This window comes from Channa argus, chromosome 19, assembly GCF_033026475.1.
Source record: "Channa argus isolate prfri chromosome 19, Channa argus male v1.0, whole genome shotgun sequence".
Lineage (NCBI taxonomy): Eukaryota > Metazoa > Chordata > Actinopteri > Anabantiformes > Channidae > Channa > Channa argus.
In genome coordinates this window covers 12,797,257-12,822,070 of record NC_090215.1, presented here as the reverse complement: position 1 = coordinate 12,822,070, position 24,814 = coordinate 12,797,257, and the positions used below count along the sequence as shown (strand labels likewise).

At 41.7% G+C, this 24,814-nt stretch overlaps 1 protein-coding gene across 1 annotated transcript; it reads right to left on the bottom strand.

Annotated features, from left to right (window-relative positions):
* Window positions 1-732: 732 nt before the first annotated feature.
* csrnp1b (cysteine-serine-rich nuclear protein 1b) lies at window positions 733-13,357 on the bottom strand. The gene is made up of 5 exons (XM_067486271.1): window positions 13,139-13,357; window positions 6,699-6,897; window positions 4,504-4,763; window positions 4,113-4,409; window positions 733-3,969 (listed from the first exon to the last, which is right to left on the bottom strand). Exons 2-5 carry the CDS (start codon window positions 6,877-6,879, stop codon window positions 2,974-2,976), a joined length of 1,734 nt encoding a protein of 577 aa, XP_067342372.1. The 5' UTR covers window positions 6,880-6,897; window positions 13,139-13,357; the 3' UTR covers window positions 733-2,973.
* Window positions 13,358-24,814: the final 11,457 nt, after the last annotated feature.

Below are 24,814 nucleotides of genomic sequence, written 5' to 3'. Positions count from 1 at the left end.
TGGTAGGACTTTCCTGGTGCTTTTGAAATCAAAGAAAGTGAATAATGAATTCTAGCAACATCAATTTAAAGCCTTTTAGCCCTGATAAGAACCAGGTTTTCATAATTGTGGCCCAATGTGAGCTATATGCAGTCACATTTGTTCCTTGTCTGGAATCTTTGGCCATATGTTTGTGGTGGTTGTCAGGAGACTGAAGCATGACATCACATGAAGTTAGTATTTTTCTCCTAACCATGGAGACCAGAAACCACAGATGAAGCCCAGTGGTTAACACAAAGAACGCAATGAGAATGCTATTTTAGTGACTCTGGTGTGAACTGTAAATTGTGTTTTACTGAAAATATATATGGTTTTAACAGTTTAGAAGATTTGAATTGAACTCATACTTGGTAAATCTGAAAAAAAAGGGAGGGAAAATATTCGCTGTGGAGCACCAGAATATTTTTTGTTTTCCTCCAGATAATTGTTATAAGACTTACTGGAGTAAGGTTAAAAACAAGCTTGCTATGCATGGACCAATTAATAAAAATGTAATGAAGTGCACAAAGTGTACTTTTAATAAGTATATTTAACCAATAATACATGTGTACTTTTACTTAAGTAAAAGTCCTATTGCAGGACTTGCAATTACTTTTACATTGTTGTGTAATACATTAAATATCTTTACATCTTCCTATTTCTTTCAGAAGAGCATGAAATAAGTCAGCATTTAACAAACAACAGAGTCAAGCATTTAGAAAATGTTTTTTTATTATGAGTTGGAGGGACAGGCTGTCAAAATGGCTTAGATGAAAGAAACTGTTTGAACAGCGGGTTAAAGTGTGAATATGTAAAAAATAAAGCAGCTTTGTTTGCTCTGCAGGACCATTCAAGCAGAAATATGTACAACAAAAAAGGCAAAAAGTAAGACACGTTCTTTGAAAATAAAATAAAATAAGCTGTACTGTAATACATTACATTTATAAACACTTATGGTAGCCATTTCTTCATGAGAATTGATGTTTTGTACAAGAGAAACAAATGTTTGCTTGCAAAATTCAGTGCCCTCTTCATGGCATAGGAACATCAGGTGGATTTCAAACTAATCAAAACGGCAAAAAAGCAAAATACATTTTCAATGTGCATCCTGCACTTTTTAAAGTATACAATTAATCAGAACAAGTTTTAACAAACAGGACCTGCATGCATAATTTTTAAAGGGTCCAGAAAGGCTGTTGAAACAGCTGTAGAAAGGGTGAGATATGTACATCAGCTCTCTAGTGTCCCTCAACTGTTCACACAGGTGACACAATTACCTTTAAAAGGACTTGTTCTATAATTAATGAGGCAACTCTTTCATTTTTCAGGGTTTGTGTGTGTGTGATAAAAATTGTATAATATATGCAGTTTTTATCCACAAACCCTTTACATGTGTAATTTATTACATATATTGTAACCCAAGTCACAGACTTCCAAAAAATTCTGCGTACAATCAAATTGATCTTTGCAATTTTCTTGTTTTAGTGGCATTTCGATAAGTTATCTAACCATGACTGCCTATGAAAAATATTTGAGAGTGATAACCTTCATAAGTATACATTTCTCTATTATTCACATATTACAAAGGTTGTCCCAGATTGAAAATTACTAATTTTTAATAAAATATTCAATTTGTCAGTGATTAGAATTCTTTAGTCAACCTACATAAATTAGTTACAAAATATTAGTTTAGTTTTCTATGGTTACATTATAGGCAGCAATATAATAGACCCATAATTTAGTTTCAGTGATTAGGGAGATTCCACAGTTTTCAGTCCCAAAGCTTAAATGGAAGCACTGTGCACACATCATTGGCAGGCATGGCTCCCCTGATAAGCAGGCACATCCAGTAAACTTCACAATAGCCCATCTTATTGCCAAAATGTCTTAAATTAAATAACTAATGAAATAATGACATAATAACTTACCAAAAATGTCAACTGTATATGAGAATACATATTAAATACTTTCTGATGGACTTGTGGTCCCATTTCCCATAGCAATGCATGAATGTGATATGGAAAGAATAAGAAAAAAAAAAAAAGAGGAAGGAAGATTGCACTTTCAGGTGAAAACATCAAACCACAGTGCTTCTTGAGTGAAAGTAGGCTTTATCTGAAATAAATAAAATAAAATCATAAAAGGAAATAATTTAAAATAAAAGTAATAAAGACAATACAGCTACAGATTTTAATGGTATGAGCCATTATTTCTAGTTACCCAGCTCATAAATAAGAAACTCCATAATTTAGCGTTGAACTGTTGAATCGACCCCATACAACCAAAACAATGCCTATTCATACATAGCTATTTTCACAGATAAAGTGCTGATTGAGGAGCTTTTCGAGGGATCTTTGTACCATATAGGACCCTTGGGATTGATCTTGAGGAGAAAGAGTCCGCTAGATTCAACACAGGGAGGACCCCACCTACTCAAGTCATCTGAGTGCAAGCCCAAAGGGAGGACATGAACAAGACTAATGTTGTGATTCTACTTAGGTCTCATATGAAGGCCATCACAGCAATGGTCACCATACATTACCTCCAAAAGCTAAAAAGCTAGAAAAAGTCCCTGAGGTGCACATTCAGCTGTGTTTAGATACCCAACCTGGCCCCAGTATAGGTTAAATCCTGTTTAGCATTTGCTTGGTAATCTTGGTTTGGTTAGAAGAGCTTTCTTAGGAATTGAGAGCCATCATTGGTTTCTAGTGGGCCTGGTCAAGTTGATCTTTACTTAGTATCTTTTCACTTCTAACGCTAGCTGCCATCTCACACAGCATCAATCCCAAACTGCTTACAATTTAAAAGGCAAGTCTGGAAATTGAACATTTATTAGGCAAGAGAGAAATCACAGCTTCCTCCAAAATCAAACATGTTGACATCTTATATGCATGTTCAGTCTCCTCCCGAACCCCTTTCTTTTTCCTTGCATTGTCCAAAAAATTTCACGTATTGTCAAACTTTCACAGACTCCATCACAGACAATTTCATGGCTTCCTCCAATAGTTGATTGTCTGTAAATGTGGCAGGGGGTTCTGGGACGGACTCAGAAAGCCCAATCAGTGACTCCAGGAGGCAAGTCCCGGGGTCACTAGTTGCAGGGAGGCTGGGGTAACTAGGCAACTGAAACTGAAAAAAGTTGTCTATGTGTTCATACTCTTTGAGGGAGTTGTAAAGGGAGCTGGGACCCAAGCAGGGAAAGCCATCAAAGAACTCCAGGTCTGACTCTGAGGAGAGGCTCAGGTCCATGTTATAACTCGCAGAACGATCGATGGTGGGAGAGGGGGTGTGTGGCACACTGCTGCTATGGAATAGGGCATTTCCCTGGTTGGCGTTCTCATCCAAAAACTCAGAAATGGCTGTCACTCGATTGTCTGTGTGATCGTCTACAGAGTCCAACAAAGCAGCATCGATGTTGTCATTTTCATCAGCAAAGTCCACCATGCTAAAGCTACTGAACGCCTCGGTAGGCCGCTGCTGTTGCTCTTGCCGCTGATCTGGGGAGCAAGTGTCTTTGCAGTTCTTACCGCCACAGTCCCTGCTACTTCTTGAGCAGTTTTCTGTGTCGCTGAAACACAGGATACGGCTCAGGCCTTTTTCATCGACATCCAGCTGGGTGCGATGCTCGCACGTGCTCTCACCTGCCTCAGAGTCCTCGCTCTGACCCGAAGAGTCGGATAAGTCCGTCATATCGCTGCTGCAACTGTTCTCTCCAGCTGCCGCCAGCTCGGAGCTAAACGGGAAGGAGGGCACTGCTGGTGAGGTGGTAACCCCTGTCGTTTTCTCTTCCTCCTCTGTGCTTGACTGCTCCTCTAACTTTTTCTCCAGCTCCAGCTTCATGATAGTGTGGATGTAATGTGTCTGTACCCTGGTTGAGTTAAACTCAATGCGGCCCTCTGTGTTTCCGCAGCCATCCTTGGTGCAGCCACATGGGAAAGAGGAATGATCCATCTGTAACAAGCAGAAGGAGGGAGTTAAATTACTTGTCAAATCCATGTAACAGAACCCCCCAGTTGTATTGTATTTGGTTGCTCTTATCATTGTACTTCTGAACCCAACTGAGCATGAAGTTTTAGGGGATTTTCGGCTCTTACTTGACATTTGATTCCTGCAATGCTGCAGCTACACGTCTCAGGCTCGCAGAAACCCTGGCAGTCGCAACCGCAGTTCTCCCTGGAGATCCTCAGCTCATGCAGCTGCCTTTTCTCTTCTTTGTCAATCTTTTTCACACCGGCTGCTTTGAGCAGCGCATAGCGGCGTTTAGATGTGTAAGGCTGGAGGAAAGAGCCTTCCTCAAGATTGGCTCCACTGATGTCAAAGTCCTGCTCAGGGATGTCGTCTACAGTCAGCCGTTCTGCCTCTTCATTCTCCTGGGTTCCATTCTTAGTCAGCTGGAGAAAACAAAAGGAGCCGCGCTTAAGTGTTAAGTGAATAAGAGAAAGATTTGAGTTCTTGAGATGACATCCTTTGTGTAGGTTTACATACCTTCAGTTTGAGAGCTTCCAGTTTCTCTTCCCTTAGTCTGTTGAGGAGTTTTTCTCGGCGCAGGAGCTGCTGCTCCACAGCAAACTCAGCAATTGTATATGTACGCAGGGCACTGTGGCGCTGCATCATACCCAGAGTGCATCCTCCCCTGCTGGGAACACTGGTGAAGCCCTGGCACCGTGGGAAGAAGAATACTGTCACCTGGTCGAAGGTCACATTGCCCCGCCGTGGTCTCTTGGCTTTCTTAAGAATAGATGTTGCTGTGGATAAAGAAGTCATAAATTTAGAATACATCTTGTTCAAATAGGAGCTTTTTAAACTGAATGAAATTTGGGTATTTTTCCAAGATGCGACAAATGCTATTAAATGTCACTAGATGGCACAATATCCCACCATTTAAATTCTAGATATGCATGCACATGCTACAGAACAGACTGTAAAAGGACACCCTTTAACCAAGCCTTATCATGTACACAATTAAAAGACACGGGAGTCCCAGCACACTGACATCCTGTAAAGTGAAACCTGAATCACCAACAAACCATTCAGTTTTGTTTCTTGCCCTACTACACGGCAAAAAACACCCAGCACAGGAATTTCCCCTTGGTGGCCAACACAGTGGAGGAAGCAGAACTGGCAGGGTCACAAACCAGTGAGCAAATGCTTGAGGCTTCCGGATGGGGTGTAGGTTGGAAGTGTAGCTCTCAGGGCAGGAATAAAAATGGCCCACCCTGGCCTCTATGCAAGTTGACAATCCCCGCAAATGGCCCAGAAACTGACAGGAGTCAAAGGTCCTTTCTCTGTTAGAAACATTTATAACCCTCAGCAACGAGGAGTCTTTCTATAACCAGACTAATTCAATAAAACCATAAGGAAATCAAAGTAGAACCATATGTGGGATCAAGTCCAACAATTATTTAAGGTTTATTATAAATTCCACTTCCTCATTGGAGGAACATTAAATGCAACTTTCGAGCCCAGCTTAAAGACAACCAACTTTTTCCTCTGCTTAAGCTGCCAGAGCTGATGTTTTTCTTCTTCGTTTTGTGTGCACGTGTGAACAGAAAAGGATGATAATGCTGCACATGTGTTGGGCATTACTTTTATGATGTGGTAGGAAACTCCTCGTATATTCCCATCTTCTCGTCCAATGAGCTTTTTTTGTGACACACCCTGAACAACTGCACTCGAAGGTAACAGAAGCCAGACGAGAAAGTCTGTGTGCTTGGTGTTGTAATTAAAACTCAGAGCAGAAAAAAGAAACCCACCTGGATGCAGCTCAACACAGGTAGCAGGAACAATAGCCTTACTATGTCGCCTAATCTGCCGCTAGGGGTAATAGAGATAAAACAAACTGCCAGGTTCAGCTTCACATCCATCAAATCCAGTCAGGCTTATGACACCCACAGGAGACAAATGACCCCTTCTTCACTGCCTCAAAACAGGAGAGCTTTCCTGGCTGTTTCACCCACTTCACTTCAAAAGTGGCAAACAACTTTCTCGCCAAAACAAACAAGATTATAATAGCCTACCCAATCTGTTTTTCTAGATGTGTCTGCATGCCGTCTTTGCTTGATTGTCCTATCCCATACCCTCTTATTTTTTTTTTATCCCTTTACCAAGCCTCTTTCAGCACCTGTGCTGGGTGCAAGCCCAGGCTTCAGACAAGGCTCTATGTGTTCCCAGCCTTGGCAACCTGCCATGCTTCTCTTTCTGGCTCCCGTCCCTACCGTCTTGGAAACCTCACAACTGTTTGCTGGTCTCCCCTACACTACAATCCCTCTCCAACCTGACCGGTTCTCTAAAGGCCAGCAGGGGCACTGAGGTCCAGACAGAGACACCCTGAAACAGCTTGACCCGCAAGTCTCAAGGAAAGGTGAAGTTCTGTCTATCTCTGCAAGGCCCTGGGAAGACGGCGCTAAGGTGAGCAGCCACAGTATAATGTGATTAGCCATTTTGCAGCTTTAGGGCATAAAAATCAAAAGGGGTATTCATAGCAGAAGTCTGAAATTATTTCTGTGAAGTGTTCCATTGGCTGCCAGCTGCCTACATTCCTTAACCTCTCCCCCATTTTTAAGGGTTTACCATCAGGGCCTCTGAGAAATCATAAAGACAAGGCAATAAAGCATATTTTAAAAAAAGCATGTAACACCAGCTCTTTCCATGATTTATGGCCTCTGAAAAAGGACACTCACTGATGAAATTTGTTGCTGGGGAGCTGGGGTTGCTGGGAGTAGAATCCAGGGTGTCCGAGTAGCAGCTCTCCCCCTCCGAGTCCCAGCCTGAGCAGGCAGAGGAGAGGGACGAGGGTGACGGTGAGGAGTAGCATGGGTCCTCATCCACCTCCTCAAACTTCCTCTTGAGAAGCCCACTCATGGCGTTAGTGTGAACAATCTACAAAGAGGAGCAGAGGGGGGGGGTTAAAAGCAAATTATGAATGCTTGTTTTAACAGCTTTGATCACTAAGGATGCCGACTGTATCTTATGAGCAAAATAAATATACATGAAATGAATCATCTCTAAGTTGCATGCAGGCTCACACACACTGACACTCACAGGCTTTTTACAGTGATGTTGGTAAAAGCGAGCGCTGCGTTTGGCCATGTGAAACCGCAAGCATCCCTATCTCGTGCCACTCTCTGCTGAGACTGGGAGTTATTCACAGCACAGGAAGCAATCAATCAGACCTATTCACATAAGTCAACAATTACTGGACCCTTCACCCTCTACCAAATCCCATCAACTCAGCAAATGCGTTTATTAGATAAAGGACAAAGCTGAGAGGTGGCCACATCTAGTCATAGACATTTGATCTCAATCATTCCCTTCAGGCAGCCATCACTATCAAACATGCAGGCTACAGCCTGGACAATTTGCCGTAAGTCCAGTTTAATTGCTTCGCATGACCCTCATAGTAAATAAGTACAGCTATGCATAGTGATGAGGTTTTGTTATGCAACTCCTGAGTACATTCTTTCAGATCTCCTGTGTCAGAGGCTGCTGGTTCAGCAATAAAAACAATCAATCCTTTGAGACAGAAAGACAGACAGCCAGAGAGACAGAGACAGGGAAAATCTTTCTGTCAGAGGTAATGACATTTAGGCTCTAGTATTCAAAGCCACCGTCTGCAAACCCTCTTTCATTTTAAAGCCTTGTTGATATCTTTAAATCTCATTTTATTCAATGAATAATTCTCTTGTAGCTCAACCAAATCGACCCTCTGTCTCCTTAGCTGGTTCCAGGAAAAAGAGCAGAAACCTCTGACATGAAAATATAACATGCTCAATGAGAAGGAAGGTTTACTGCTCGTGCGTTTTATGGTTATAGGACATGATTGCGTCGCGCAGGTCTGACAAACAGACATCTTCTTTCCAACTTCTGGGAAGTGCCAGGCAACCGCTAGACAAGACAGGTCATCATCACAGTCTGCTTCCTGACTGTGATCCTGCTAACTAAGGGAGGGACAGAGGGGTGGAGGGAGGAAACCATGACTGGCTCTATTCCAGCGCAGACACTCCCTTCGATAATGTGGAATGGAAAAGGAGGTTTTTACTTACGGTCATAAAGGGATCATTTTACCATCACACTGTTTACTGTCTGCAGACTCGTGGCCAAATCTCTTACAGCTGCTGCAGATTGAGCATGAAATTCATGCACTTACAAACATTTGTTATTTGTTATTTTTTCAAATAATTGCTAGGAAATATCGACAATCTTTATACAAAAAGGAGCAGAAGCTCAGTTTTCTGTTCATAGAGTTTTGGAGAATTGCACAGGAGGAAACTTTAAACGCACATTACACCAAGATAAAATTAATTTTTAACCATGTCAACCAATAGACACAGACACCAAATTTCCCTGCCCAAAGACTAAATTTTCAATTCCAAACCTTAGCACAGAATGTGCCAAAGGCTCTTCCAGTGACTTTAGCAGAACTTTAAACGTGTGATCAGCATGGCTGGTTTCTCTTATCAGGTTGTTATGCAAGTGTCAGCAGTCAAAGAAGAGAGAAAAAAAAAGATTAAGCAGGTATGCAGGGTCATTTTCAGCGTGCTACCCGGAGCAATTATGCAAAACTAGCCCTCTGTTTGACAAGGATAAAGGAGAAATCAGAGTCAAGGGCAAGAGGCTGGCACCTTTGTGTAGGTAGAGGGGGTTGTATAGGGGGTTACGGTTACTGCTGCAGTTAGACAGTGTTGTCCCCAGTGCATGTATGATGAATGAATCACCTTGCAATAGGTCGAGCTACTCATATTGTCTCAGTAACAAAAGAAAAGGCATCCACGTGCATCCTCCACACTGTGACCACCTCTGGGCTCCAGTGTGTTGTTCATTACTGAACCAGAAAGAAAAGCACCACCTTAATTGTCATTTTAACTCCTACCCATCAATTTACTCGACCAAGAAATAATCTCCAAATGCTTTCCACAGCTAATACCATCTTTGGATTTGCCTATTTGGAAGCACCTGGATGCAGCATCTGTTGCTTACTGTATATTCATTTATCCGACAACACGTGTTCTAAATGCCACACCACAGCAAGCATATCTCTGTGTGAGAAAACAGGAGCACACATGGGTTCACCTAATATTTCTGCCATCACTCCTGCCCCTGATTCACTTTTAAAAAATGGAAACAAAGCTCTCATGCATCCTCAAGGGAGTGCATAGCGCCAGCTAAGCAAAGTCTTTTTAATTAAAAGCTGCAGTGAGGCAGAAGAGGGAGGAGAGGGGGAGAGGTGGGGGGCAGTGGTGTCAGAACTGGGTCATTGTCTCTTGACTGCAGTCTACCTGACACATTGATTTGTTAATCCTGTTCAACGGGCAGAAACAATGGCAAGAGGTTAATCCTGGCAAGGGGATGGCTTGTAGTCAATCTGGAGCTTCTCAGCCTGCTCAGCCGCTGCACCCAAAGAAGAAGGCCAAGAGAGCAGGGAGAGCGAATGGAACAAGGGACTAAGGGTAGAAAGACAACAATCGTGCAATGACTCATTTGCAAAAGGGTGGAGCGGAGGGAAAAAAAAAAAGATAAAAGAGGAGAATTGAGCACTGGCTCCTTAAGAAAGCAGTGTCTGTGAATGTCTGCTCTAAATGGAGAATGGATGTGATCGGACAGGCGAGCCAGAGAAGGAGCACAGCATGTTTTCAACGAGCACTAAATTATGCATCACTGTCATTCCATCAGCCACACACAGGGAGCAGATAAAGGATGTATCCGCTGAGGTGCTCCCCAGCCGGTTGTCACAGAGTTGGGAAGATAAATCTCTAGCGAGGAGATTTGTCACCACAAGCACTACACAGCACAAGTCAGATGCATAACTATGTCAGTCGAATAAGATTATCGTGATACATGCAGCTACAGGCTATTAATATCACTTCATTTCTATTTTATCTGCAACCAACTCATGTCCTAATTATGAAACAGGATGCTAACAAAGTTAGGTGCAATCCACCTCTTATCAAGAACCTTTTACAAAATCAGATGCAACTAAATACGTAAAGCTATAACATTTCTTACGTTCTTCACTTTTTTGGAACAATCCCTACCTTCTGCGCTGTTCTTCCTAGGCTGATGGAAGTTTTCACCAAGAACACAGAAAATAAAAATAAAAAAAAAAATCACAATCATTCCATGTGTCCAGAAAAATCTAAATATACACATTCCTGCACATGCAGAGACATCAACGGCCCAACAGGACAAGTCACAGTAGACTTTGCCCCCTTGCACTGTCTGTCCAGCCCCCTTGCAGCTGATAACAGTGTGGGTGGGTGCGACAAGTTGCACTAATCTCCAGCTGAGAGCCTTTACATGGCACGCTGACAACTGTGCAGTGTCTGAATGACTGAGCTGAGTTGAGTGCTCATAAAATGTGATAATGATGAGCCTGGGAGTCCTTCTGCATGTGTGCAAGCATGTCTGGGCCGGCCGTCACCCAGGGCTTCAAGGTATTGCACCTTTCACTTCCCGCTCTGTCACTGAGAAGACGGAGGTAATTGATCAGAGCTGTGCCAGTGATGGCAGGCTAGATTCCAGCTCATGCACAGCAGGGGAAAACACTGGCTCATTTCTTAAACTCAGCTGTTATTCCAAAGCGCTCCACCTGCTGGAACAAAGCGGGGAGCGCTTCTGTTTTCTCCTTCTGGAGCCTGTTGTTCTCACTGAAGCCCTAAACTCGCCGTGACTGTGCCACAGAAACATTCTGTTCCTCTGCTTTGACCCTTGCACACGCCGATTCCAAAAAGGAGAGGTAGTGGGAAGGAGGAGGGAGGATTCTACAAAACAAATAAATAATGTCATGTCTCCAAGCCACAGGAATTTTACTCTGACAACACCACTCTTTCTGTAATAGTGGGAGAAGAACACAAGCTCTATCTGATCCAGATGTGTTTCTACTGCTAACCACTGGAAAGTCCTACTCACAAGGCAGCTCAACAAGCTACTTTTCCTAGCCACACCTGACAGGGTATTAGCTTGCACGTGGAACTCACATGCCCTCCACTGTCATTAATCTGTTATGCAGGCCAAACTTGAATGAACAGGTGATGGCTGCAGGAGTCAGACTGTGCACTGTTACTGTGACTATAAAGTTGTAAAATAAATAAATACAATTTCCTGCTGAATTCTCTCTCTAATTCTATGCTGAATAAAAGATAAAAGCAGCTGTGCTTTTGTCCTCGGACAGATTTGCATGGATCAAAAGCTGTGCTGAGTGCTAGAAACAGCAATGCTGAGAAACTCAAGAGGAACTTTGCATTTAACAGTCCACTAGTGGCAAACATGCGGTTTTCGCTTCATGTGTGGAGGAAGGGAAGAGGTGGGTTCAAGGGTCATGCTCCAGTCTGGGACACTTGCAGTATGGAATGCTGGGAGAGGACAAAGCAGATGGGAGCTCTCCACTGCTGTGTGGGAGACCATCAGCAGACTCCCTCCACCCCCCCCCCCCCCCCCCCCCCCACAAACCTCACTCCTCTCTCTCCGTCTCTAAGCACAAAAGCGTGGGGCCAACCTGCGTGACCAAAATGAAGCAGGCGCAGGCAACCTTGTCTGAACCCAGCACTGCTGCTGATACCTCGTCTCCCAGCTGGGGAGACAGATAGTAGACCAGTGTATAAGCTTCCTGAGGTTGTGAAACATGCACTGCAGTGCACAGGAAGTAGCCATCCACATTATCTGTGCTGGTTCTGACAGCTGCAGGCACCACAAGGTTAGCAGAGTACAGCATTATATGACAGAGGAGGAAGTCAGGAGGTATGGATGGTATTTGTCATTAATGAAGTTCCTCCAAACAGTGCACCGAGCTTGAAAGCCTTGAGTTAGTTCTCAAGAAAGGGCAACCAAGCGGTTAGTCATTATTTTCAGTAAGAAATGACGGTGTGCAAGTGGACAGAAAGGGAAATGTAACCTAGTAGTAAATGCGTGCCATGTAAAATGCACAGCATCAAGAGCAAAATGTCTTTTGAGTAAACAAAGGATCATTCAGCTCTGTGTAGACTAATTCCAAAAATGATCCGGGTGAGGTCGCGCTAGAGACGATTAAATTGATTCAGTCGCTTTATCAAAAGCAGATATAGTCTGGCTCTACAAAACAAGACAATCAGACTGCACAGAATCACATCTGCCATACATATTAATATCAGCTTTTTATTGATAATAATCCTAATGATGGAAATAAAGATGCCTTGGCTGGAAACCACATCGACACAAAACTGGCTCGATGCGTCACAGTGATTGATTAGCCCATGACAAGGAAATATCCATATGCAGCCAGGGAAAATTATTCAAACAATGAAAAAAGCTCCACATTCCGCATCCGCACCTGGCTCACAGCCTAAACTGCAGGACTGGATAAAAAGAAAAAAAAATGTAATCATAACTCAAAAATCAATCGTTAAATCTGTCCCGGCGCACATCTTAGTCCTGCCCATGTTCTTTCCCCGCTGACCTGACCATTCCTCAATTAATGCTAATTCTAATGACGGCCGCCCTGTAAGCTGTGCGCTCCAGCGTAGCGCCTTCAGGAGTCGCTCTAGTTACAAGAGGCGCACCAGCACCGCCGAGGTGAACAACTCCACACGGGCAGAACACACAAAGCCGACCTCATTAACAGTTCGGCTAAACCGAATACTCAGCCGAAAACATGCTGTAATGTAAAGTACAACGAGCTGTGAAGTTCCCGCAAACCGGAACAACCAGTGATCGATGTAGCCAATAAATCAATGGGCTAAGTGAATGCAGCGGATTGTTGAAATCTCGCCTAAATAAACATTATTTTTATGTCTGTGCCACTATCGGACTGAGGGCACCTGTGCGTAAACTGGCCTCGAAACCAATGAGTTGAAACTCACTGTAAGAAGCAGCCAGTCGTGTCAGTATTTAAAGCGTCAAGTTAAACTGACACGACTAAATGCAAAAAATGTGTTTTCAAGAGAAATTCAGCCAACACGCCGCAAAGATTCATCAGTGGCAACACTTTCTCACACAGCCGCACAAATAGTGTATTTAAATGACTCCTACACATAGTAAAGAACATTCAAACTATCCCACCTCCTCCTCCTCCTCCTTTGCTGCTGAGGTTAAGCACAAATTACGGTGTTCAATAAGCCAACAGCGAAGTCCAGAATCTGTTTGTACTCACCACAAATTCAAGTATCCGATCACCATGAGGCACAAAATAGCGTCGGATAAACAGCCGATGGGGTAACGGGGAAGTAATCCAAAATCCAAATGGCACAAATAAATACAGCGCTTATCCCCGCATACACACAGCTCTCGGTGCTATTGTCTGTGGCTCTCGCTGCCGTACGGGGCTCCGTACCAGCTGAAGCGCTTCCCTTGTCTGTAGCAAACTGCCGAGAAGCGCAGCCTTTTTCGTCAGTGGAAAACTCCCTCCTGGCGTCTGGTCTGACGCAGGCGGTGACACAGGGAGGCTGCCCACGCCGCTTCCTGCCTGTCCACCAATGTTACTACCTGCATGGGAAAAGACATATGGTCACATAATAATAATAATAATAATAATAATAATAATAATAATAATAATAATAATAATAATAATAATAATAATAATAATAATAATAATAATAATAATAATAATAATGTTAAGAACCAGCAAAGCTGAAAAAAGCAGTACTGTTTTTTGCTGAAATAGCTGAAACGAAATCCTTAGATAGTGATTAGGCAAAGCAATAATTTTTAAAGTATAAAAATATTTCAAAAAGTTTAAAAGATATTAATGAGCTGAACGTTTTAAAGTTTGAACCGTGTTTGTAACTGGAAGTAGGTAGGCGACAAACACGTACGGAAAACGGAAGTCATGATAATAATAACATTAATAATTATTATTATTAATAATAGTAATAATAATAATAATACTAGAGATTAGGATATCATTGCTGTGTATGCTGCAGCATTACATAGCGTAGATAAATGATAGATAGATAGATAGATAGATAGATAGATAGATAGATAGATAGATAGATAGATAGATAGATAGATAGATAGATAGATAGATAGATAGATAGATAGATAGATAGATAGATAGATAGATAGTTCTCTGAAATTCCGTTTTTATTGTTTTTTACGTTACTGGGGAACCCCCCATAAACCACCTTTGAGGGTCCCTACTTTCTCCTATTAATCGGTTTATTGTTGAGAAGTAGACAGATAACATCATGCCTAGCAGTGACGTGGGTGGTGCTGTAATGCTCTGTGGTGTTGCTTGTTTCCAGTTAAAGAAAAACACTGACTAGGCTGTATGAATTTATGACTCACCTGTTTTTTTCATGGAACACAAAAGTGAAGTACAGTTTCAGAGGAAACAACAGAGTTTACCATAACACACTGTCATAACACTCTTACAGCCCTTCGACTCAGCTGATATGTAACCGGCTGCCTTGAATGGTTTTCTGTCAACAAAATAGAAAAGCCTTAACTTGACTCACTACACTGGTGTTGGCTCAGTCCCAGAAGCACTTGCTGTTTGATTCACACTAAAGAAAAGTAAGATAGGAGGTTAGTGAAAACCCCCAAAATATATTCTATATTACATATAGAATATTTTTTAAGAGGTTTTACAGGAATTAAATCTACACACTGCAGATGAGTGTAAGCTTTTTTATATTTACTATTTGAAATTGATTGATCATTTGATACTATGTGTGAAGTATTAGTCTGTACACCAGCTGTTTGGGGGGAACCTAACATGGTTGGGTTCAAAATCACTTCTAGCACATGAACATTAACATTTTTTTTTTAATTTGCTTAATCAGTGCCAAAGCAAAAAATGGAAGAATGACATTAATTCGGTTTTTGAGGGGGTTATGTGCTATACTATGTAGCTGCCAGTAACCATCAAGGACTCAGAAGAAAATTTGCTGAAACCAATTGTGCAATTAGGCAGTGTGCAATTCAAATACGTTGGAAATTAGAGAGTGGTTTCAGACAGTTCTTTTATTAAGAGGTTAGTCTGGTTTCTATGTAGCTGTTGATCTGAGAGACAGGGCCAGAGGGATGGCCTGTGGGACACTGGCCAGAACATGTTCCACAGTGACAAGGTCGTAGAAACCTGCTGTAACTTTAAACAAAAGGAGAACTGACCAAACCTGAAACTGCAATAAATCCCTATCATAATAAAAAGATACAATTTCATTATTATGTACATTTATGGTGGTCTCATATATTTCATCCCAATAAAATTTTTTAGCTATTTCACCCTAATAAGAAGTTCTAGGTCCACCCCTCCTTAATCTCCAAAGGAACTTTACCATGCAGATAAAAGTAGCAGTAACTGAAAAATGCAAATAATAAAAACAAATTTGAGGTTTTATTTTGAGGTGGGGGTTATTGAAGACTCATTATCTTCAATATACTCTGACCCTACCCACACTTCAGTGTTTGAAATTCCACAGTGTTTGCTCACAGTCGCTGATGGAATCCTTCAGCAACAGCAGTATCACACACACCCTTCCCTCCGCCATTGAACGCCTCTCAGGTATTTAAACTATCGCTGCCCACAGCGAGTTCACTCAGATGCTTTGCTTTCACTCACAGCTGGACCTGAACACCGAAGCAAAGTGTTCTGCCAGTGTCAACACAGGTGCTTGACTCACATATTTGGGGAGAGGTCTCCTAAAGCTGTGTACATAGCTCTGATAATTGTCTCCTGCTAATGGAGGGCCCTTTTCTCACTAGCCTGTTGAGCCTAAGGGGCCCCGTTTAGGGGCGTCGCCCTTAGAGGCAAAACAAGCCCATCACGCTGAACGACTGCAGAATTAATCCCATTACTGCTCTACTGGGCCCTTGGTTAACCAAGCTTACAGTGATACATGATGAAATTACATATAATGTACCATAATGTTAAAATAATTAAAATAACATTCAGCAATGATGGAATAATGAACATGTGATATAACAGAAATTGTTGCAGGCAATGCAACTATTTTCAAACTCAAGTGTCAAAGTCAGGGTTCAATTGTGACAAAAGCTCCTGACTAACTAAGATACTGGATTTATTTTATTCTGCAGTAGTTCTTTATGTTACAGAAGTGTGTTTGAATGTACACATGAAAATAAAGTCATGTAAGACAAACATAAAAGCTTTGTAAATGATTTTTAAAAAAACACTGAAAGTAAATCTTTTCTATAGGTTTTCTTTGCTGCCCCGGTAAAAGTGCAAAATTCATGTAAATAACACATTTAATCATGAGCTGTTACATAATCACAATTGTAGTAGGCCTGCAGGAAATATAAAGTTTTTTATCTAGAAAGCATTGAAGAAGTGGAACGAGTTGTAGAACAGTCGATAAAATTAATCAAAAGGGAAGAAAAGTGTGAAAAAAAATTTGAGTTGAAATTTGAAATACTGGACACTTCACATACATGAAACCCTGTCAGAAACTGTCTAAGAAGAACAAAAAAATCTCACGTGCTAAACTGCTCACAAACTCTCAGCTTTAAGATGGGTTGAGGCAACCAAATAAAGTAAAGTAAATGAATAAGTAAGCAATTAATTAAATAAACCTTCAGTAGTGCCATGTGCATTGTGAATCTTAATTCCTGTCTCTGCACAGATAACACGTGTTTTAATAATGACACTGTCTGGGGTTTTGTTGTTTGTTGTTTGCATGCGTCCAAGGTGTGTAATAGCGTAGGTGAGGGTGTGTGACGCAGTAATGCGCCAGTGCGAGCCTGAAAGTTTGTGTGTCCAGACAGACTCCACCCAAAAGCTTCCCTGTCGCCCTACAACTTTTTTAAGACACAACAATGAACGTTCCACAGCCCAGAGGAAGAAACAGACAGTCACATGAGCGGCAGCAGGAGTCACAACCATTACTGAGTAATTTTGCTCTCTTCACAAAAAAACTACATTTCACCAACATTAACAAGTAGCCCTCTGTTTGACAAGCCCCAGAGAGTCTGGAGACATTCTTTTGCGCCTTGCCACTTCTGTGGTTTGGTTCAGTGTAAAGCTTAATTATAGTAGCAGCATTGGCAAACATCAGATGACCGACAAAGCTTCTACAACGTTGTTTCAACAGAAATGTTACGTAACAATCAAATCAGGGTAGCCTGAAACCTGCTGTGAGCTCTAGCCTTGGGTTTTTGGTGAAGTGTCCTTCATGAAGTTTTCTTGAGATAAACAGGAAATGTCTTGGTGGTGGAACTCATGCTTTTTATGTTGCACTTTGAAGTCCCCTGTCAGGCCCATCAATTCCCTTTTTGATAAACAAGGAAAAAGTTCAAGGGAAAAGTTCGACTCACACATGTTTACCCTCTCTTCTAAGAAAAAGAGCTGTGTGTGTGTGTGTGTGTGTGTGTGTGTGTGTGTGTGTGTGTGTGTGTGTGTGTGTGTGTGTGTGTGTGTGTGTGTGTGTGTGTGTGTGTGAGATGGGGGGATGGTAGCACTAGTGCCAAAGCCACTGTGAATCAGGCCTGAATACATTAAGGCCACTCTCTTTAAAAGTGTGCCAAAGAGTTCACGGTGGAAGACGCCCCTCCAAGAGCAGAATAATGGGCTTCAATGCTTTCCATCTGCAGAGGGAGAAAGGCCTGTGACTGCACGCGCTGCGTGGAGTGGGCTCAACAATGTATCAATTTATGGCCATCAGAGGCATCATAAAACTACTTCTACAGTAATGTGAATACTGAGGCTGCAGAGTGAAATGCCAACTCCATCAATAAATAGACATGATCCAAAAATGCATTTGCAGCAGGAGAATGTCAGCTAAGATATTTATGTAGATCATCTACAAAGCCTGGAAATAAGCAAAGTATAAATTCATAACAACATTCTGGATAGTAGATGTCAGAAAGTGTCCCCTGGAGGAGCAACAGACCAGATGAGCCAGCCTAGTGGTGTTTTTGTTATTGTGGTGGTGGTCAGCCGGGGCAGACGGACGCAACGGGGCTCGGAGGGACATGATTGATGGCTCCAGCTGTCCCAGAGGAGAGGAACACAGGCAGACAGCTGGTCACCTGTAGCCCCAGACATGACTGTGATAGAGGCGCATGGCATTGTGTTTCACTGCAGAGGGCAACCAGTGCAATGCAGAGTTCAGGCCACTAAGAAAACATGCGGCAGAGCTACGGGGGATGAGATTTGAGGAATAAAGGGGCACTTGAGGAAATAGACTTAGCCAAGGAAAGCATTATGAGGTTAATCTCTTGAATGTCGAGCAGTGTCTTTAATAAGCCTAAAACCTAAGCAGAAAACACCTCAGTGATGCTTTACACCTCATTGTTTTCTACTGCTAATACACTTCATTAAATCATCCCATATTGTAAGAGAATAACAGGACGTCTAGACTCAGAATAATTGTTGCTTTGACACAAGTTAGAGACAGAGAAAACAAGAGACAGGCTCAGTTAGGCACAGGGATTCATCCAGTATTAGGAGAGAAATTGAAAAACCACGCTACACTTATCAAAGCCGGTCAGCCAAAGAGGAGCTCTTTTTCTTGGAGACCGGAGACTGTGTGTAGTGATGTGACATCATCAGCTGGCCACTGCGGGAGAGGTCACTCATTCTTGTTTTCTCTTTTCCTCCACCACTGAGGATGACCGAGGACAATCACTCTATCTAAGTGCATCTGAAGTCCCTTTTCCTGCCTTTTCTCATGTACAGTACATTGTTCGCATCATTTGTTTGCTTTTGTAACCATTTTACCTTCCAGGATCGTCTGCCTTGGATGCTTAAGTTCTATTCGGGAGTTCCAGTTGTTCAGCTCTGAGACAGGCACGATTCATAAACTCAGCAACTTGCCTTTGCTATTTCCCTTTGTTGCTGCTACACTGACACAAGAAATGCTCAGTTTTCAATGCTTCCATTCATTCGTTAACAAACAAGCACCCTGCCTGGGTTGCCCTCGCTGCGTGCAGTATGTGTGGTTGCTCTTACTGGTTCTCTGTACTATGTGTCTTTAGCTTTAGGGGAAAGAAAAACTGCCAGTTTGTGTTTTGTTTACTTGGCAACGTCACAGGACCGTCTGACTAATGCGGTCTGGATTGTCTATCCCAGGACGTTTGTTCTAGGACTTATTCATCACAGTGATGTGCAATAGACTCCCTTTGACACAACACTATTGATTGTCAAATAAACTATCAAAAGAATGGCTTCACAAAAGTTGTCAGGAGTACATTAAATAACAAATAGGAATGAAAGTAGCAATTAATCAATTAAACAATTTATTTTCAATTAACTATTAAATAGTTTGGTCTTAAACGATCCCATGTAATAGTAAAGATGTCTCTAAAACCTAGATGATCAAAAACTTAAAGGCAAAAGTCAAATGTGCAACTACTTTAAATTTATACATTTGTGGGCAAAATCATCAAAATTACTCTACTTCCTAATTTGCAAATGTGAATATTTGAGTGCTCTTATTTTTTAAATCTTAATATATGTGTTGTTCTCGACAAAACAAGAAATCAGAATGATTTTAATATGACACGCCACATATTTGAATATGTAATATTTCTTGCATTTTATGGCCCAAATGTTTCAATTGATTGATAGAAATAATTGCAATTCTAAAAGAAAAACAGTAAATCGTCATAACTGTGAAACATAAAGACACTTAACTTAACAATGTTTTTGTCTCTACTTATTTTCCAACATATGGGAATATTGTGTGAATCCAGGTACTCCTCCATTTTCCAAACCCTGAGAGGACACAGATGGTCCTGGCACCTTAGAATATTAATAGGCTGAATGTGTTGTTGCAGTGTTTTCCATTGTGACGTGAATAGATAAAAGAAGAAATCACAAAACATCTCTCACTTAGCAAAAAATACATTCACAGGAAGCAAAAAAGGAAAAAAAGGTGTGTAAATCTGCTGTTGAAAGGGTTAACGACGAGTTACTAACATGTTAGTGAAAGGATCGACTGCTTAAAGCACATTGCCGATCCAATTACATCACTCACCCATGCCCAGAACTATTTTTCCCATGACTGATTTAAAACCTCACTTCCACACCGGACCCTGCAATTGGCCTTCAGTATGGCCCCTTCATCACAGAGATGCCACGATCATTGCAGGCTTCTACGCTGCCATCGCACTCTCCTCAATTGCTGTGAAACTACTGTCAGTGCCCAGACATCAGTGTTGTTGGGACACGTGTCTTCCTGAATTTACAGCTCTTGATGGCCCCCTGCATTGCCCAGAAATCAATATATGGCAACCCGTGTTTTATGGCTATGTAACGATTCTAAGAGATGTTGTGTAGGAGTGCGTACAGAGGTATTAGTTCAGTTGAGAGCCAGGCATCAAAACGAAACCTCTCATCAGCTTATTTTCCTTTGACTGCAATACTTCCTCATTGAAATGTTTACATGTAGCACACGTGCTTTCAAAGAAAAGACATCTGAAGGACAGGAAGTGCTCTGCTGCAAGTGGCTCTTCTGACACTGATATAAAACTGATAACAATGACATTACACACATACTTATAATTTGATGCAAAATCATATACATTATTTCACCCCCCTTCAGCAAGTTTTGATTTGATTTTTTGTCAATGCACAGCTACTTAAACATGTTATTACTATGTTATTAGTATTACTGATCCATCACTTCCCTGTTCCTAATGTCATAACTTTACTGTGTTACGGGTGCACTTATCAGTTCTACCATGACACGGTTTACAGAAACTGGAGACCTATTTCTCTCTAACAGACTTAGTTAGACTTGCCTGAATGTAATGGAAGTCCCTCAACACGTCACACTCTCACTGATACAAGGAGAAGGAAACCACACTCTACCGTGTTTCCCGTCACAAACTAAGCACTTCCTCCTTTTTTTCATTCTCATTGTCTGTGTAACAATTTCAAAGTGTACGGTATAGTGCGGCGACAAAACAGGCGGTGCTGGGAAAAAGTCTGCCCCTCTGAAAGTTTGTGTTGACTTCAGAAGAAATTTTTGTGAAAAACGTGTCAGCAGCTCACACACTTTCTCACCGAAACAGACACTTGTTGAGGGTTTGGTACTAACTGCAGTTTAAAAAAAAAAAAGTGGTTTCGTACTTTTGATTCTGTGCACATGCTATTAAGTTTATAAGAAAGTTTGAACCTTTCGGTTTAATTGTAAAGATACTCAAATCAACTTAAATATTGCAACCTAATCATGCTAGTGTTAGAATAACGGGAAATAGAGTGGGTTAAGGTTCCCAATGACTGACACTACTCTCGTGTATGTTATCGACATATGAAGTTAGAAGCATGCTTAGCTTAGGTGGCATTAAGTCTGGAAAGAGGTGGAAACAGCATGGATACCTTTGTCCAAACATAAAATCTATTTTCTTTAATTTTCTTTAAGCTGCTCTGAAAATGTGTTAAAACAAAAAACAATGAGCAGAAAAAAAAAGTCTTTAAACACCCTTCAAATAATTAGATGTACAGGAACAACACATCCTTAGAATGCACCACTTTGACTTATTCTGGTTATTTGTGTTCATGTTCATGTACACGTAAATACTGTCTGAGTCATTTGTACATTCTGTCCATCAAAACGGTTCTCACATCTCTCGACTCTCAAGTAGTTGGTTGTCAAACAAAACCACCACATAACATCCACAGAGTGGCATTTTTTCACCTGGGGGGATGGAGGCTAATACTGTGCTGGTAATGGGGTGAACTGCAGTTGAGGAGCAGGTGGGGGTGGCTGGGGGACATGGAGTCGCTTAGGCTCAGAGAATCCGCATCACAGCATGCTGCTGTTACCACGGCTACAGTGACATGCAGGCCAACTGCAGGTGCCCAGCCAACGAGAGTGAGGCCCAATTAGAGACCCTGGGAAAGGGAAGATAAAGAAATCCAGCCCTGGAATGGTGTGGGTTAACTAAATAAGTCCATAGTCGTTTAGTGTTAACAAAAAAGATGACTGGGTGGATGTCAAGGAAAGAAAAGTGGTCATGGACCCCTGGACAGTTATTCCAATTTATTGACTGGCAGACTGAGAAGTCAATTGGACTCGGTGTAGTTTTAAATAAGAATTTTAAAACTGAGTTAATATGGTTTAAATGCCCTTAAATTAGCTCCTTCCTTTACCACACTTCTCTAACAAATGGGCATTGCTCTTCTGCTTTCTTTCTTTTTTGTCTCTCAGTTCATTTCTGCTTTCCTCCCTCTGTATCTCACACTCACAAACTTCCCCCCAAAACACTGACACACAGACCCGAACACACACATGCACATCAACTACAGCTTCAACCTCCGGACTAGCCGGTGCAGAATGGACTCAGAATGTGAGAAAGGGACAAGTAGCAGTGTTTACCGAGCACTGCTGTCCACACATCCGTTCCCACAATGGCTCCATTGAGGGTGGGCCCAGGTTAAAGCCTATTTAAAAGGCTTGTTTAACACTGAGAAGAGGGGCTGCATACCGAACTGCAGGGAAGGGGAGGCTAGGGGGGATGCACAGCAGGCTCCTTACCCTCCACCCACGTTTTTTTTTCATAGCTTCATGGCTGGTGTTGTGCCGACACTTCACTTTTATCTTTATATCTCACGGCACTTCTGCTTTTTCTTTTTGCTGTGTTTTTTTTTTTTTTTCAAAAATATCCTTCACATCGTGTCTATGTACACGTGTGGGAGTACATGTGGACATGCCACAGTTTGAGTTGAACAGAGGACAGGGGCCAACGAAAAGGGAGAGGAGGGAGAAAAGGGTGGGGGTAGTTGTAAAAGTAGATTGTTTTAGGAGGGAAAAGCAGGATGGATGGGCAGATGGGAAGAAAGAGAGAGTAAGGGACAGCGAGGGAATATTTTTCCCTCCACCCTCCCTCCTTTCTGCCTTTCTCTTCTCCTCATGTGAAGGACAAGCCTGGCGGGGCTGCGGTCTGGCCCAGTGATTGTGTATGGCGCCTTGCGGTGCCTCACAGAGGAACCCCATTAATCACTGGAGCAGGTCTCTCACTCCTGGACACAAAGACCCCACACGCTGACTCTACAGCATACACTTGCACATGCAAACACACAAACACAATGAATACTTGCACATCTTTTTGTGCACGTGAGAGAAAGAGAGAAGGAGGAAATGGCAGTGAAGGAGGTTTCTAAGCGTATTCACAGAAGTACACGTAATTATTTCAAAAATGTTTTGGCAGAGCTCAGCAGAGAGAACTGAGAAAGGGATGCCAAATACTTTGGAGCCTCACCAAGAGAGCAGTCTTGAACTGGTTTAGCATTTAGCCATGAAGTGAATTTGTTCCTACAACACAGCACAGTCCTGATATTTAAGACATTAAACTGCCCTGATCTTGTGACGTGCTTAAAACAGTATCTGATTTAATTAAAAGCCTGCAAGCAAATAGCTGAAAGACAACTCTCAGTGTCCTGGGAAATTACATATCAGTGCGAAGACGTGCAAGAGATACACATATTATCTCACAAGTCATGCAGCCGATGTGTTCCTGGTCATTTGGTGAAGAAATCCCTGCAGCAATTCTATTTCCATCAGCTGCCTTGAGCTCAAGTCCATGTGTGCACAGTCTGTCTATAGTAGGAGCTAAAGAAAGGACACTGTTGAGGTCATCCCCTATATTAAGACTACAGGCTCCTCTTACCCCCACTATGCACTGGAGAAAAAACTGTATACAGTATACAGTAACTATTTTTCACTTCTAATTGGAGATTGGCGTTATTTAATGGCAGTTGTTTTTAAAATCTGAATGTGATTTAAATTTAAATATAAAAAAACTTAAAAGACTAATTTAAACTTCAATATTGACAGATTCTTTCATTTATTTTAAAGACAATAAACTTTTTTCTCTTAATTTATGGTCATGTTTTGTAACATGTTGTTTGCTGTCTAGACAGATGCAGAAAGGCTCCTTTTAATCATTCAAATGTGTTCTGTGCTGTATGTGCTATATTCAACCCTGTGACTCTGCAAACATAAAAAGTAAGAAGAGGAAATTGGATTGATTGATGGTCCAATCTGCAGGTAGAGGAGGGGGAGGAGCAGTAAAAACGGAGTTGTTTGGCACACGAAAAGACAATCATCTGTGTGGGTATGTGTGTACATCTTCCTCTACTCTGTTTTGCAGACATACACCTCTCATACCTAATCCCAGCCCAGCCACTGTAATTTACTGCCATATCAGTAACTAGCCATTGACAGGAAGGAGATGAGCAAGACAGAGGGAAAGGCCGGAGTTAGTAACAGACTGGCGGTCAATGGCTATATCTAGCACATAAACTCCATGTAGTGAGCTATATTTGTGCATCAGGAGGAAGGTTTTCAGCAAGTTGCATGTCACGTAAAGACACAGGATGCAGGACTGACATATACAACTCGTGTATGGTGTATTTCTATGCATTTGCATGCAAACAAATAAAGTGAAGCACAAGATCAGAGATGCAAATAGGTTTTCTTTGTTTTTTCTTGTTTGTACTATGTATCATTTATACTTTAATGCTATTTATTGTTTTCTGATGCCAAATGTGCTGCTGCTGTGTTGCTTTAAAAACCAGATCTCTGATCTTAATGAGACTAATCTAGATAGGCAAAGATTGTTCTGACAATACATTAAAAGCCAGACACCAAAGGGGCCATTTGTTTTCTTTTTGAACGCAGGCTTCAGTTGTCATGTACAGCAGAGTGAATCATTATACTAATTATGTCTTATTGCATAATCAATGTGTTTATCATGACAATGCAGATTAGTTTTTCTCCAAACCACTGTGGGTGACGACGTAAAAATGCAAATAAAGGCAGGCACGTTGTAGCTAACTGTCCATCAACATTGAAAATACTGAAATGTTTCTACGTTGAAAACAACAGTCAGATTCAAAGTGAATCCAATCAGTGCCGAGCAG